At 45.2% G+C, this 15438-nt stretch overlaps 2 protein-coding genes across 5 annotated transcripts; one reads left to right on the top strand and one right to left on the bottom strand.

Annotated features, from left to right (window-relative positions):
- Nucleotides 1-558: 558 nt before the first annotated feature.
- LOC120825113 (equilibrative nucleobase transporter 1) lies at nt 559-6773 on the top strand. 3 transcript variants are annotated; one of them, XM_040186514.2, is made up of 12 exons: nt 1894-2086; nt 2405-2534; nt 3641-3687; nt 4120-4196; nt 4299-4391; nt 4489-4628; nt 4709-4839; nt 5329-5472; nt 5620-5727; nt 5814-6000; nt 6209-6332; nt 6484-6773. In XM_040186514.2, the coding sequence occupies exons 1-12, from the start codon at nt 1894-1896 to the stop codon at nt 6607-6609; spliced, it is 1500 nt and encodes a 499-aa protein (XP_040042448.2). In that variant the 3' UTR covers nt 6610-6773. The 3 variants fall into 3 exon arrangements, with proteins under 3 accessions (XP_040042451.2, XP_040042448.2, XP_040042449.2); XM_040186515.2 differs by having other exon boundaries at nt 6209-6367; nt 6484-6594; XM_040186517.2 differs by lacking the exons at nt 2405-2534; nt 3641-3687 and adding an exon at nt 559-617 and having other exon boundaries at nt 1751-2086.
- Nucleotides 6763-15109, bottom strand: LOC120825111 (uncharacterized). Of its 2 annotated transcripts, none has more exons than XM_040186512.2 (7): nt 14580-15109; nt 12118-12449; nt 11890-11954; nt 11621-11778; nt 10992-11495; nt 8887-10370; nt 6763-8528 (listed from the first exon to the last, which is right to left on the bottom strand). In XM_040186512.2, exons 1-7 carry the CDS (start codon nt 14797-14799, stop codon nt 7827-7829), a joined length of 3465 nt encoding a protein of 1154 aa, XP_040042446.2. In that variant the 5' UTR covers nt 14800-15109; the 3' UTR covers nt 6763-7826. The 2 variants fall into 2 exon arrangements, with proteins under 2 accessions (XP_040042446.2, XP_040042445.2); XM_040186511.2 differs by having other exon boundaries at nt 12908-14848.
- Nucleotides 15110-15438: the final 329 nt, after the last annotated feature.

The following is a 15438-nucleotide window of genomic DNA, read 5'->3' as shown; positions in this document are numbered from 1 at the left end:
GAAGAAACCCTCAAATATCAGTGCAAGCATTTGCAGGTTTTAGTTGATGTATCATAAAGGGCTGGTATATTATTTGAATAGTGTACCAGCCCTTTAAGCCCAGCCCATGTAATGAATACATTTAATTTAGATTTGTTTTTGTTTGAATCTTGAAACAAATATGTGTAAATGCAGGCTAAGCGTGTCGTAATAAAATAAAATAATAAATATATTCTGATGTAATTATTGTCATCCCCTATCAGCTAAGGACAAATTATTTAACATCATTATTGAGCAAATCATCAAATAACAGTCAACTTTGTTAGTTTTTATATTGTTTACTAACAGTAAAGTAACTTAACAAGAGTTTAATCAACTACCAATTTCCAACTTAGTAGTGATTAAAAAGTTATTATATTATATTATCATAGAAAGTTACCAGAGTATTCTATGATCCTCAACCAAAAAACAGCTGTTACTGAGAATTACTGCCTATATAACAGCCCATTACCCATTAGTCTCTGAAACAGACAGACGGATAAATAGCGAGAGATATTTACAGTGAGCAGCTTTGCGTATTTGCCTCGGTGCAAAGTGCATCGATGCTCCTGCACAGACGGACTGTAGCAAATTAGAAGGTAAATATTCAACATTTATACAGTTCAACGTGTTGGTGGCAGGTTTTTGTCCCAAGCCTGGGGTGAGTTTATTCAGTACAAGAATAGCTATGGGTTTTAAATGTATGCATATTTTACTAACTGTTTTTGTCTAAAACGTTTGTATTAAATTAAATGAATTCATAGTTGAATATTAAAAGTTTGGTAAATGGTCTAGTCATGTATCCTTACAAGTAAATGCAATTGGTATATACAAGACAACAATGAATCCGTTTACTGTTTGCACACATGCATGTGTGCAATGCTTATATTGGATATTTACAGTAGAACAGTAAATACAGTTAGTAAGTAATTGTTTCAATAATTAGCGTGTTTCTAAAAAAATCCAAGCTAAGAAGTGAGCATCAATGTTGAATTTGACCAGCGAATTGGTTTCCACATTGCGCCATGTGTGTCAGAACACACAGGATTAAGTTAACGCTAACTAATCTGGATTAACGTTCAACCCCACCTGGGGACTGCGGTCAACTCATCAGGCACTCTGATTTCTTAACGGGGTCAACTCAGCAGACGCACACATTTTAGTGAATCTGTATGCTGACATTTACAGTAAACAAATGAAAAAATATCTTAATATCTTTTGGTCCTAGAAGCAGTTTTCTCGATTATTCCACACAATGACTGATGTACATGTGTGAAGGACCTCTCTCACTACCTTTGTACAGAAAATAAAATATTTTTATGGTATAAATTAGGAGAATTATCCAAAGTTAAACTTCTACACGTTCTATTTTGCATAGTGAATGCAGCTCTTAATTTATAGTGCAATTTCCCAGAATATGTAATATTGTCAGAAGACATTTGGGTAGAAATGCTTAAAGCTTCTACATACATACATATACACAGGCAGCATTTTGGCAAAAGAGAACCAGAAAGAGAATCAATAATGAGCAGGACAGACTAATAGATCCGCCTGCAGGTGGATTTGACGTTTTTTAAAAGGCCTTTGATGCCTGTCCACAGGGCCAGAAGAAACCTGCAGACCATGACACAAGTAACTCGGAAGTTTTAAGAAATGATCCTTCATGCAATCAGGATACACGTCTTACATCCGAGAGATGAAACATACCTGTTTTTTTTGTTCTGTTTCTTAGAAACTTTCATCCAGCGGAGACCTTCAACCCAAAACCTGAAAACCCCCTGAAAGTCTGCTGGAATTGGAGGAACGTCTCTCTCTAAGGACTAGATTCCCACTGAAAGTCAAACTGCTGGCGAGCTGGAGGAAAGGGAGTGAAGCATGCAGAGGTACGACTGGCTTGGTGCCGGGCTGCGCTACAGGCTGACTCTGGCCACGGGGGTGCTGGAGTGTCTGTGCTTTGCCGGCGTGCTCTTTGGCTACGCCTCTCTGGTGTTTGTGCTGAAGGAGGACGGATACTTCAGTCAGCTGTGCGTCAGTGACCCGGTCACCAACAGCACCGGGCCCATCTTGGGTGAGCAAAGGAAAACACATGATTGAACTGGAGCAAAAAAGTTAAAACGGTACTGTGAATTAAATATAAACTGAATAGATTTGTTGCTGCTTGGTGGCATAAAAGCTTCAAAGTACAATGAGAGTCACACCCCGCGTCTGTAGTGAGTGTTGCTAAAAAATAATTTATTCATGCACATCCAGCCGACACAAATCAACATCATCATCAATCTCTGAGGAAATTAATTCCACTATTTATTCTGTACATTTTGGTGTTCTCCATGCAGTTGCTCAAAATTCCATTATTCCAAGCCGTCTCGTGTGTTTCCGTTTCTTACAGACTGTAGTAGACAGGACGAGCAGTTCTCTCTGGTCTTTACCGTCGCTGCGTTCCTTAATAACTTCCTGAACCTGATCAATGGCTACCTGTTTGATCGATTTGGCACCATGGTAACCAGGCTGCTGGGAATGTGAGTCACTACGTACTTGCATTGTCAGTATATGGAATTCATATTAGTCACTTAGGCCTAATGTGAAATATTCGGCCCCTATATTGTTGTAGCATACAACATGGGGCCAATATGGTGTCCTCACTCTTCTGGGTCAGTAAGGTTTGTTTATTTCTGGAGCTTTTGTATGACACATTGGCAATTGAGGATACCTGTTTATTGCCCACATTGCATGTGAATGCTTTGCTGAGAGTAGGTGTTACGGCTAATCGGGTTAAAGTGCAAAGCCAACCTACCTCTTAATTTATTAAATCTGAAACTCACACAAGGCCTCATTGTTATTTTTGTCTGACGGCAGTTAGATTTAATACCCAAGTCTAAATAGGTCTCAAGGGCCACTCATCTTATCTACTTCACACTACATTCCCAGTGGAGTGCTTTGCTAAATGTGGAGTACTCTGGACACAAACAGTCCGGCCAGGAAGCAGTGTGGGTGGAGCTTCAAGACATCTTTAAAAAGTCATGCAATCAAATGTTAAAAGAGAGGCATTATCAGCTCCATACTTAAATGCAATTAACAAATCATATTGCATCATATTCTTATTGTTATATGTTGCAACAGAGAGCCTTCACATCTTAGCCGCAAACTAAAGACACACCTCTTCAGACTCTACCTCCACTAAAAGACTAACAAATTGTAGCACTTAAATTGTACTTGTAACGCCACTCATCTATACCAAATTGGAAATTATTTGATGAAATTGCACTTTCTTGTTTCTTGAGTTTGTTTCCCTGTGGTTAGCGTCAGCTAAATGACATGTAATGTAATGTAACCTAACCAGTTGCATTTCTATGTGAAGTAAATGTCTTTCAGTGTTTTCCAAAAAAATAGCAGTACAGAGTTTAGGGACCCGTGGAAATACATTGCTGAGAGTGAAGTTGTTTTGTACAAACATAAGTTCTAAACAGGCATGCACTATTTAGATATATGCATGTATAATAATATATATATCATATAATTAGAGTTATCATTGTTTTAACATTTACAACTGTATTCTTTGTTTGAAGTTTAAAATAGCCATCAGCTTCAGGTGTCTGAGTGTGTGTATTCATATTTATCTCTCCAGATGTTTGTACACCACTGGAACCCTTCTTCTGGCATTCAGCAGTGCAGGTAGATGCACACAATTTAGCCTTTGCATACTTCAATAATTCAATGCAGGTCACTACAGTGGACAAAGCAATAAAACACTTCCTAACTGAGGTTGTCTTAATTCATGCATAAAAGTGTTTCCAGAGTGCTGGCTGACTGGTTATTGTTTTTATCACTGGTCCAGTTCCTCTGCTTTGTTTTGTTTAATTAAAAATGCTGCGGACTACTGAAAACTAAAAATTCCCTATTTGTACTCATGATACTCAAAGTCAATGTTATTCCAATGGGTTTAAAATAAGGTAGACTTCATTCCTAAATCCTTCAGCTAGAAAACTCTTCAAGCCAGATCATGGAACTCCAATTCTCACTCCCCAAACATGTCATTCGCACTTAATTCCTGATTCCCGATCAAGGGAACTCGTCTTTCTTAACCCGTCCTTCACTGTCACAAAGCTTTTTCAGAGCTACTTTTCCCTGCCTTGTCATTCATCGCCGTGGGAGGAATCCTGCTCCTTTTGACCAACATGCAGGTGAATTCTGACTCATTATAAAAACATGCCCAAAATCAACGATGCACCTTTCAACTGTCCATTGACACTTACCCATTATTGCTGTCTCTGTGTTTTGGGAAGGTGGGAAACCTGTTCGCTGCTCATCGCTCCACCGTCATCACGCTCTACAATGGTGCCTTTGACTCCTCTGCTTGTGTGTTTCTAATCATTAAGGTGAAAGTGAAGACATTATGATAATTGCGTTCTCGACCTCTACAGAATTGCCTTACCGTTTTCTAGAATTTTAGCCAGTTTTCTTTCTGCTGTCCAGGTTCTGCATGAACAAGGAATCTCTCTTCGCTCCTCCCTCCTTGTTGTGTCCTTCTGCAGCGCTTTACATCTGGCGAGGACCTTCCTGCTGATGCCGAGAACTTACATCCCCTACACTCCGCCCCAGCACTACACCTACGGGTGAGAACATTAGCTCGTTCTTTAAACGTCCTGCACAACACTTGGGACTTGACGTGACATTCACTTTTCCGGATGTACAGGTTGAACTGCGGAAAATCCAACTCTTACAATGTGGAGCGTTTTGAGGGGACGAGGGATGGTGCGATGACAAGCTTACAGGAGTCCAGTGGGAGGGACGATGTGCCGGCAGCACGTCAGGACGGGACACAAGGTACCAAGTGTCGTTGTAAGGTGTAGACACCATAGTTAATAAATAAAACTGCATAAAAATCATTGCATAGCCCACACACCCAGACACACACATCCTGTAGTCAAAAGACAATTTTGGAATATTAAGACTTTCAGGCTTCTGGTACAATAGTTTTTTTCAGCTGCAATGGAAATAAGCCCAACTAACCATTTCAGAACAAATACGTATTTTAGACCTAATGCATGTCATATTTTCTTTTTATATCATGGCCAACATTCTGAAAAAATGGACGAGTTTTAATCTAGTAAATCAGCACATCTTAGCAAATTAATTAGTAGCTTGGTCATTTCAGTTGTGGAGTTCAATGAGCCAATGGCTGCTTATGAATGTAGTATTCCTTTTACCTCTTTCAAAGATCACGAGCAAATACAAGTAAATGCGTTACACTTTAAAGCACCTTTCAATGAGTTGCACATGCTTTAATTTTTCTGTAAATGTCCACATGTGCAGAGGCGAGTTTCCGGAGCTGTGTGCTGTCGTGGTTCTTCCTGTGGCACCTGTTGTGGTTGTCCATAATACAGCTGAGGCACTACCTCTTCATCGGCACGCTCAACCCCATGCTCAACCGGCTGGCCGACAACGACCCCGACCTGGGTAACTCATCGTCAGCACACATCATAAAAGTCACTGTCCTTTGAATGTGTCGATCATGGATTAACTGACAAACTCAACTCCCTATTCTCTTTATCATCTTCATTGTTTTTCTTTTTTTGCTGACTCTCTGTGGCCGTTTCCCGCCAGTGAGTCAGTACACCAATGCTTTTGCCATTACCCAGCTGTGTGGAGTGCTATGTGCTCCCTGGAACGGACTCATCATGGACAGACACAAGGGAAAGCCTTTGGCTCCTGGTAAATACACATGTGGTGTTGTAACTGCACGTGTGTCTATGTGTCTGCGTGTTTCATTCTTTTTCAACCCACTTTCGCTGTTTTAGGTGAAACTGAGCAGGAGGCCGACCTGAACTCCTCCTCTCTGTCTCTGTTCCTGACCTCCCTGCAGTGCCTGTTGTTCTCCGTGTGCGCCTCCGTCCCCCTCCTCCCTCTGCAGTACACCACCTTCGTTTTGCAGGTCCTCAATCGCTCCTTCCTCTACGGGGGAAACGCAGCGTTCATTAGCATTGCGTGAGTAGCGATCCGATGCAAACACACACTCATGCTCAGAGATGACGGATAAAATTGGTGGAAGAAGACACCTCACAAGACTCCCCTGCAGAAAGGGTGGACTTCACTACCGAGGCTTGTTTGTTGTTAAACAAATATATCGTCTTTCAGTCCACTCAAGTCAACTTTTAACAGTACCCGTGGAAACGTCTCTCCCTCCCCCTCTCAGTTTTCCAGCGCGTCACTTTGGGAAGCTGTACGGCCTGGTGATGTCCATGTCTGCTTTGGTCTCTCTGCTGCAGTACCCTTGTTTCACCCTTGTCAAAGGCGCACTGGGTGGAGACCCCTTCTTCGTAAGTGCTCAAGAAAGTTGGAAGAACTAAACCGGGTGACTAGCAAATCCTCTTGTGGAACACAATTATTTAAGGGTATCACTGCTGCGTACGTCTACATGTAACGCCAAATAAACTAATGTCTGAAAAGCGGTTACTTGGTCGGTCACAGGTGGACGTGGCTCTGATTGTCGTCAGTCTGCTGGGGTTCATGCATCCCGCCTACGTCTTTACACACTGCAGGAGAGCAGCCCGCAAAAGAGAGGACAGCGCCCAGAAGGACGTTGCCAACAGCTGAAAGGCTGAAGCAAAGTAATGACAGAGGTTTTACTTACTAACTCAAATATTCTGTACAACTTTGTACACAGTAATGTTTTTCATGTTTGCTAGAACAGATGTTTTGAATACATTTCCTCAAAATGTTTTGAATATACAAATGAAATATTAAAAGTGTTATCAAAATAACTGTTTTATTGTTTGAGCAGTAACTGAGCAACAGACTGCATATTTGTCTAAAGAATTCAAAGTACAGCAAGAAATATACAACTCAACCTGGCAACGTGTTTAAACAGTCTTTTATCTATGATTCATTTTACATTTAAGTATGTGACAGTTTTTATGCACGAAGATAAAATATGACTGAAGACTTCAACTCTACTACAGCAATACAGACATTGAGCTAATTGCTGGAAAAAATGAATCACACTATGACAAGTGAAAAAAAGTAATAATGCTAAATCCGTTACTGAGAAAAAGTAAGAAATGAAACCAATGAAAGAATATCATTGATTTGGAAGGGTTAACAAATATTTTCAGTGAAAACATTTTTCTATCAAATGCAACATTTATGCTGTAGCTCTGTTACACTTTTAATTCAAGTCCTTATCAGCTAAAGGGCTCACAGTAACCAGTGTCAAGTACTGAGTAATGTGTGGGGTTTACGCTAGAAAATAAAATTACTTGATGAAGTAATTCAAATAGTGACATTGCTTAGCGCATTTTCAACAGGGTAGCTTTTGAAACGTAGCCATCACAACACTCTACATCCGGTGAGTCAAACTAGAAAAATAAAACAAATTACTTTCAGAATTACAGCAGGAACAACAAAATAACGTCTCTTCAAAACCAAAACGTAACAGCAGTTTATGTTCAAATCAAGTAGCACTAAGTAGGCTAATATTCAGTCTTTGGGTCGTATTTCATCGTATACTTTCTCATACAAATAAAAAATGGCCTGAAAAGAAACACCACATGGTAATAGCCTTCCACAGTGCAACCACGGAGGAATTATTCATGTTTATAGACTCTAAATAGCTTCTTCTCAGAAATGATTTTCCAGAAAGAGTAAGGCACCAGGGTACGTCATACAAACTAGAAAAAGGTTAAGTCAATTCAAAGAACTTAGACACAGGACGACATGTTCTTTCTTTTCTTGAATTCAAGATAAATGTTATTCAAGCTGGTTAAATTCAGCGCAGGTGAAGAATGAAGGACATTTGTGTCAAAAGGGACCTTTTATATCCCACACATTGTGTCGTGGTGTCTGGCTGCTTTTTGCCCGCTCTCAGCGGCGGCCATGTGGTTGTGGTGCAGAAACAAGATGGGGTCCAAACTTTCTGGAGGAATGTTGGCCCTCTTCCTGTACGTCGCTAGCGCTTCCTCCTGCGCAAAGTCCTGCGCAGCGCTACCCGCCACCGCCGGGGCAGCCAGGTAGGCCCGGGCCACCGTGGCCAGCAGCGGCAGCTGCACCGCCTTCGTCCTCCACCACTGCAGGGGCTCCACTCCCAGCGAAGCCCCCTTGTCGGCTCTGAAGACTGACAGCTCCATGTCTACGGAGACCTCCACGGAGCTCTGCTTGCTCTTGGGGGCGGAGCAGAACAGGTCTCCCAGGAGGAACTCCATTCCAGAGAGTCCTCCCTGAGGGACGGGATCGGCCCCCTCGCTGTCATCGCTCTCCACTGCGTCGCTCTCTTCATCGGCGTCAGCGTCTTCATCTTCATCCGCTTCCTCATCTTCATCTAGATCGGCAAACTCCCTGAAGTTTATCGGCCGGGAGTCTTTGAGGCGTTTGCTCCTCCGTATGAAGTCGTCCTCGGACTCCGCTGACCCAGGTGAGGGGCTCCGCTTGCGCTGCCGATGACCTTGACTTCGCCTCCTTTCCTCCTTCACAATCCTCACAGCCTCTTTCTTCAGCGAATCAAAAGTGGCTTTCCGTTCCTGAAAGCCAACCACAGAAAAAAAGCCTCAATTGTGAGCTTCCTTCACTTTGCACATTATTAGTTCAGAGATTAAGGATTAGGGAGGGGAATCAGTATTGTTACAAATAAGGATTTGGATCAACAGATCAAGAACTCTGCCTCAAAAGTGAACGGGATTAGAATTTCCAGCAATGACGTTTCATCACAAAGAGACAGAAGCAAGGAAAGAAAACTCATCTTGTATTGAGGCTCATTCAAACACTGCCTTTAGTAAACTTGCAAATGTGACTATGAATTACCGCTTGTGTTGATTTGTGGTTTTCCTTTACATTAAATTAACCAGGTATATTTCATGTTCTTTAACTTTGAAGTCTCACCTTGACCTCCATGAAGCCCAGTCCGTGGAACTGGGGGTCGAGCGCGCACGCAACACACAGAACTTGGTTGACGGCGGGGTTTTCATAACAGCTCGCCAAGTTCCGCCTCATCATCCTCTTCACCTCCTTCAGCATGGAGGACGAATCTCCCGGCCGCGACACGAGGTGGCGGGAGAGCAGGCCCGTGAGAATGGGCTTGATCAGGGACAGACGGGGGAAGGCCTCCTTGGCGAGGGTTCGACACGCCACGTCCAAAGGTTTGAGGACTGAACACAGCTCCTCCACGACCTTCCACTCGGATCGCAGAGCGGCAAAGCCCGTCGAGGCGGAGTTGGCCTGGCAGCTGCCGGACAGACTAGATTCCGGACCAGCGTCTTCTTTAAGCAGGCCGTCGCTTTTGATCTCGCCAAGCGTATCGCAGAAACGGCTCTTGTGTTTGATGAGCGTGCTTAGCAGAGGGTACAGCTTGTTCCACGCTGGCCGGCTGTGAGCCCACGACTTCAGCTCCGCCTGTTCTCGCTTCTCCAGGCTCTGCAGCAGACTCTGGGCGTGGGGCTGATACGAGCCTTTGTCCGGAGCAGGCGGCTCGAACAGGTTGGCGAGAGCACCCTGGAATTGACCGAGGGTCTTGGAGACGACAGAGTGCGAGATCACTTCCTCGATGCAGCCCTGCGCGGCGCTGAAGAAGCTCGGCACGGCGGGCGGTCGTTGACTCGCGTCGCCGGGCTCCCCGCCTTGCGGTTCCCCGGGCGAGGCGGCGTCCTCCCTCTCGAGGAGCTTGGTCGAGTTCGGGTGGGCGCCGCTCTCGGCAGCGTCTCCGGTTTTGCCTCGCTTAACTGGTCCCGGTCTCGCCTTGTTCCGGACCTCCCCGCCCAGCAAGACCAGATTTGGCACGGAGATCCCCCACTCCTTAGCCATCACCTTCACTTGAGCCTCCACTGCTTGCGGGCTGTAATCTTTATCGCCGCCTGCGGTCAGTCTTCGGGTGGCCAGCGCCATGTTTTGAAAACTAAAGCCGTGGTCGATGTAATGCGCCCAGAGGGTGAGGTACCGCTCAGTATCGCCCTGCCAGTTGTGCGCCCACACGTCCACACTTAACGTGACAAAGTGAGGCACTTCCCTGCGATGGCCGGGAGGCCGCCCGCGTTTCCTGGACTCAAACTCCACGGGAGCAGTGTGGTCGGATGCGTCTGCATTATTGCCACCGCCCATCTTCCTCCTCAGCAGCAGAGCCAGGCTGGCCTTGCCTCTGGTGTGGTGTTTTTTCAGGAGGTTCTCCAGCTGCCACGGTGAAGGCAGCTTCTTGCAGGAGGGCAGGAAGGTGTTGATCAGCTGTTTGAAGCCATCGCCCTCCACCAAAGCCGGCGGCTGGAGATCCGCGATGAGAAAGTTGGCGATGGCATCAGTCACATGAGTGGAGAGCACCAGCGGGGGGGTGCTGACCAAACTGCCGTTGACCATCAGTGGCTGCGGGCGCTGCGGACCTTTGGTGAAAAGGAAAAACGAGCGGTTTGAAGAGGCATTCTCACGGTCAGTGTTAAACTACAGCCGACAGCAGGTCACACCGCTTTGTTTGTAGAAATGGTTCTTGAGTGTTTGCATTGGATGTTTTAGTGTTTGTATGCATTGCGTCTTAGCGTTACAAAGATGTCGTTCTTATTGTAAAAAGGTTGCCATAACCAATTATTTTGTTAATTTTGGTCACTGACTGAAGACACGTCTCCAGCTGGCAGAAAACAACTTCTCAGCACATTCATGCGGAGCATGTGGGGACACGGCTCATCGAAACGGGACCTTTTTTTCTATCATCATGCTCACATTGTTTTAAAGCAGTGCTTTACATATTGTAGGATATGTAGTTTTGTTGTTGGGTGGAGCATGCTGTTGGGGTCTGCACAGGAGTTGTGAACTAGAGCAGCGTAGTCCTGGTCCACAAGCTTCAGCATGTCTTTCTGCCTTTGGTGACTGCTCGTCTAAAATGTGCACACAGAGTGGATCCCAATCCGTCTTCCCCTGACTTTCCATCTACTCTCATCATCAGCCACATAAGGAACAAATGATATTCCCATTAACCAAGTGTACTCTTTGTGTTAAGTAATAGTTACCTATTGGCAGGAAGGTCCGATCCTTGATGCAGTCGCGCGGTAGTCTGATGTGGTGCTTGCCGGTCAGGTGGTTGTGCAGATCCACTGCTCCTCCTCCTCCACAACCCACGTGTTCTACGCACAGCTTACACACTGCAGTGCCGCGGTCTAGAGGCCGGCCGGTGGGGTCCGGCTCGAACCCAAAAAAGTACCACGGGCTGGTCGGCGTGGCGTTCGGATTACTCAGCAGTTTCTCGGTTCCGGGGATAAAATCATATTTGTCGAATGACTGAGAGCCCGCTGGGGAGACCAGGGAGGGGAAGGCAGAGCCGGCCATAATGCCCGAGTCACTTGCTGCGTCTGACACCGTGGTCACGTCGCTGATGATAAGCTTGGGGCTCTGCGATTGGCTGCGGTCCGACCACAGCGAGGAGCCGCTGGGCTCGGGGAGGGTGACCAGTTGGATGTCGTGCAGGAGGCTCAGGAATGTCTCTTTGTCTCCAACTTCACATTTCATATTGTCACCTGCATGTCATGGGTCAAAAACAAACAAATCTACTGTCAGTTGAATATTAATGTGGGAATAAAACAGCTGATATGAATCCGAAAGTTTGCTTCTACCGCATGCATGGGTGAGTGAGTGAACTTACCCATTTCGATGCCCAGCAAGGTGGCATAATCTTTACCGATACAGACCCTCAGCTCGCCTCCCTCCGTAATGGGCTGGGAAACCTTGTAGTAGATGTGGCGGTAGAACTGGAAAATGACCAGGTTATGTCCGTCCTCCCGGCTGGTGTATGTTACATACCTGAAGCAGAGTAGACGTGTATTGTTTTGAAAACGTGAGCAGGAAAGAGACACGGGCTCCGATTCGTCCCAAGCAAGAAAGGAAACTACTTTGAAAAAAACATCGGCCCACCTCATCCAATTAGATTTGCTTTCATCAGAAGCATCAACGTAGACAAAAGCAGCATCGTCTCTGATCTGGAGATGGGAGCCATGTTTATTTGTTATGAATAATTCTTTATAGAATTAGACACTTGCAAGAAAATTACATCATGGACTATACGTGGAATATAAATGTGTTTAGAGTAATTAAAATAAATAAGGTTTGTATGTTTTCGTCTACTCGGATCTGTCAACTTACAGCCCAGGCGTATTTGAGGTCGGTCGGCATTTTTCCTCTGCACATTTCTCCTACGTACGGCCCAAACATGGTGCCCTGCTGTAGATGACACTTGGCGTACACTTTCATCTCTCCCATCTGCTCTTCACCAGAAAACCCGGGACCAGACATCTCAGCCCCAGGCTCCCCACACAGGAACAGGCAGGAGGGCAGCGACAGAGTCGCTCGCGAGGGGCCGCCGCGGAGCCACGGCTCTCCCGGCGGCAAAACCGCATCCGGGACGTAGTTTGTGTTGGAGGCGTTCTGAAGGAAAGGACCGTCCTCTGATATTTCATCATGGTTAAAATCCAAAGCTGCGGGGGGCAAAAAAAAAAGAGGAAAACATGGAAGACAGTTAAGGAATTTTATAATGCTGGACAAAGATAATAACATCCGATAACTTAATCGCAATTTTTTTATTTTTCTGTGATTAACAGCGATCAATTGCAATTAAGTTAACATACAGTTCATGAGTTGTTTTTTTCTTGAACAGGTTGTAAGACTTGTAGTCAGGTAAAGTGGCCCAGCACCAATTCAAAAACACAGCTGAAATGTACTGCGCAGGGGTCCGTAAAGCTCACTGATTTGTTTTAGAGAACATCAGGAAAAGACAACTCAATGGCTAAATTTAATTTTAAACCCTCTTTCATCCATTCCTCCGACTTTCCAGTTCCCCTCTGCACCAGGCCAGCTACTAAGACGCACGTGGATCATTTACGACCCCCCGTCGCCCTTATGCTAAACAATATGACGACTGGAGATATAAAACAACCTCTCTCCGGGTGCAGGTGTTGCGACGCCGCGGCGCTTGTCGACGTCTCCGTTTCCAACAACTTGTGTATCCTCCGGACGAGCGTGCGTCTCGTGGGAGGCTCGTACGCGCCGTCGTTCGTCGCGATCCTGAGGAGCCTCCTCAGGCCGACGTCTTCCACCGCGTCAATCGGCCTGGAGTCCTTCACGATCCACGCGGCCAGCGCATTCGTTAACCTTTCTCCCGTTGGCTTGTCGATGGTTCTCCCGCACGCAGCGGCGGCGGCGTTCGTCGTCTTCCGAGGTTTAGCTACGATGGTTGTTTGCGTGTCTGCCGGCGGGAGGCTGGCGTCCACGCCGTGCAGCGCCTTTAGGTGGTACTTTAGACTTGTGGTACTCCGGTGGTACGCAAATTCCAGTTTGCAGTGGTAACAGATGGCTTTGCTTCTGTCGAAAACGCCGTTTGGTAGGAATTTAAAATAGAAATGTCCGTTTAAAACCGCCGTGCCTTTCCCCATTTTCTCGGCAATGCGTGCAGCGGTGTTAAGCCCCTCCCCCAACAACATGCTGTTAACTCATGACCACATCACTGTCGGGAGTTAATGGATTGCTACGTCAACGTGTTTATAACGCGTTAACTTGCACGGCCCTAAATATGTTTGCTTCCATTCTGATGTCGTATCATTCCCCAGAAGCCTCGTTTATTTCCCGTGTTGTTTATTGCCATCTTTGTTTTGCCTCCCTTACAACAACAGAGCAGCGGACATGCTGCTGGTCCGGGTTGCCAGTGAAGGGCCACTAGGCCGGACACGTTTTTTTATCACGTGTTTTTTTGCGCATTTGAAGGGTCTTAACGCTGCTGCGATGGGGCAGTCCGCCCCGCGCAGTGCCTCACGTCGCCCTTTAGCCGTGAAATCACGTTAAACCGCAGCGTCTCGCGGCGTATGGCTTCGTTTCTAAACACCAAAGATGGCGACTCTGACTGCACTACACACACATGTTTTACGACATGTCGTAAAAACGGCCCCACGGAGACATGTTCTTCACGAAATGATGAGTTGTGTGTTAAAATGTTTTCCCAACTGTCACTGTCAGTTCATTGCAAACGCAATTAGGCTAACGTTACTTTGGTGACTTTTTTTTGGTGAAATTATAGTAATAACAATACTGCCGTAAAACAGACTTCCACCTCTAGCGCATGCGTAGACGAATGTTTATGTGGGAATAGCAATGCAATGCTGCAAAATAGAACCCAAACCCGTAACATGGGAAGAAACTGGTTTGAATGAAACGGACATGAAATAGCCCCCCCTTGTTTCGACTCGCCGGTCGCTGTTGCTCACACGACGCACGACTGTAACCGATTTACTCTTTGAGCGTGTGAGACGATCTCGGTGCATGGTCGGAAATGAATGTTCATCGCTCCATAGCTAGTTCATTCATAGCGATAGTGACACACTTACCGCAGCCCGTTTACACGTTGTCCTCTGTAAAGAACCATGACTTCTGATGCTACCATTTGTCCTTTTTTGTTGTTGCTCACAGCCAAATGCAACTTTATAAAATCAAATGGCAATGGCATCGCATAAAGGAGGTGGGTGAATGTAGTAACGCTAGTAGCAAAAGAGGCCAACGTAATGCACCACCGCTTTGGAATCACAATCATTGCAAGGAAAGTGATGATATGTGTGTACCTCTGGTCGTCGAAGAAATCTTCTTGAAGAACTCTGCACGATGTCGACGTTTGAGATGACTTCTTAAATTCGTGGTATTTCCACCTTTTGCAAGTACTTTTTTTCGGCACAAACGACATATCACCTCACCCGAGTTTACAGGTTGTCCCTTATCGTCAGCTTTAAAGCCAAAATACAGCCACACGACTGACTTGCTTCTTGGTTTACTGACAAGATCCATGATTCTGTGCTTTTTGGCAGGCAATCCGCTCTGCTGGGTGGCGGCGGCACTGCAGGAGTTAGGTTAGATAGAAAGTAAATTAGCTGGATGAACTATGGTAATTATTCTGAAACAGTATTTAAATTGTACTATTAACGCATGTTAATGAGGGTGAGAAAAAAACCCACACACAGACTCAAATTCATGTGTGTTTATATTGATGTTCTGGTCACCATCACATGATTGTAAACATATTTAAATGAACTCTGCTCCTACACTGTGAATATATTCACTCTTTGTGTTGTATTTTGAGACATCAGGAACTGCAAACAGTTTGATGGGCCTAAAAATAAAAACACTTGAAAGCCATTAAGGGGTGATGCATCTACCTGCTATATTTCTATTGCTTGATACGTCGTTTTCTGTCGACCGACGTCAGCATACTGCGACGGGTTAGGGTTGCCATGTCCTGAGTTGTACAAACTTTAATGAGCTGTTTCGCACTCTTATATGGGAGTATAAACTGCTAGATATTATATTATAACAATAAGGACCTAAAGTGTAATCTTGTGTCATGTTTAGTCACAGTCTTGCAAAGGGTCCCTTTTCATGGAAAAGACTGATGCCTCTATTTGTAAATTGAAATCGTTCTTCCATGCT

This window comes from Gasterosteus aculeatus, chromosome 9 (genome assembly GCF_964276395.1).
Source record: "Gasterosteus aculeatus chromosome 9, fGasAcu3.hap1.1, whole genome shotgun sequence".
NCBI lineage: Eukaryota > Metazoa > Chordata > Actinopteri > Perciformes > Gasterosteidae > Gasterosteus > Gasterosteus aculeatus.
This window is presented reverse-complemented; position numbering and strand designations above follow the sequence as displayed.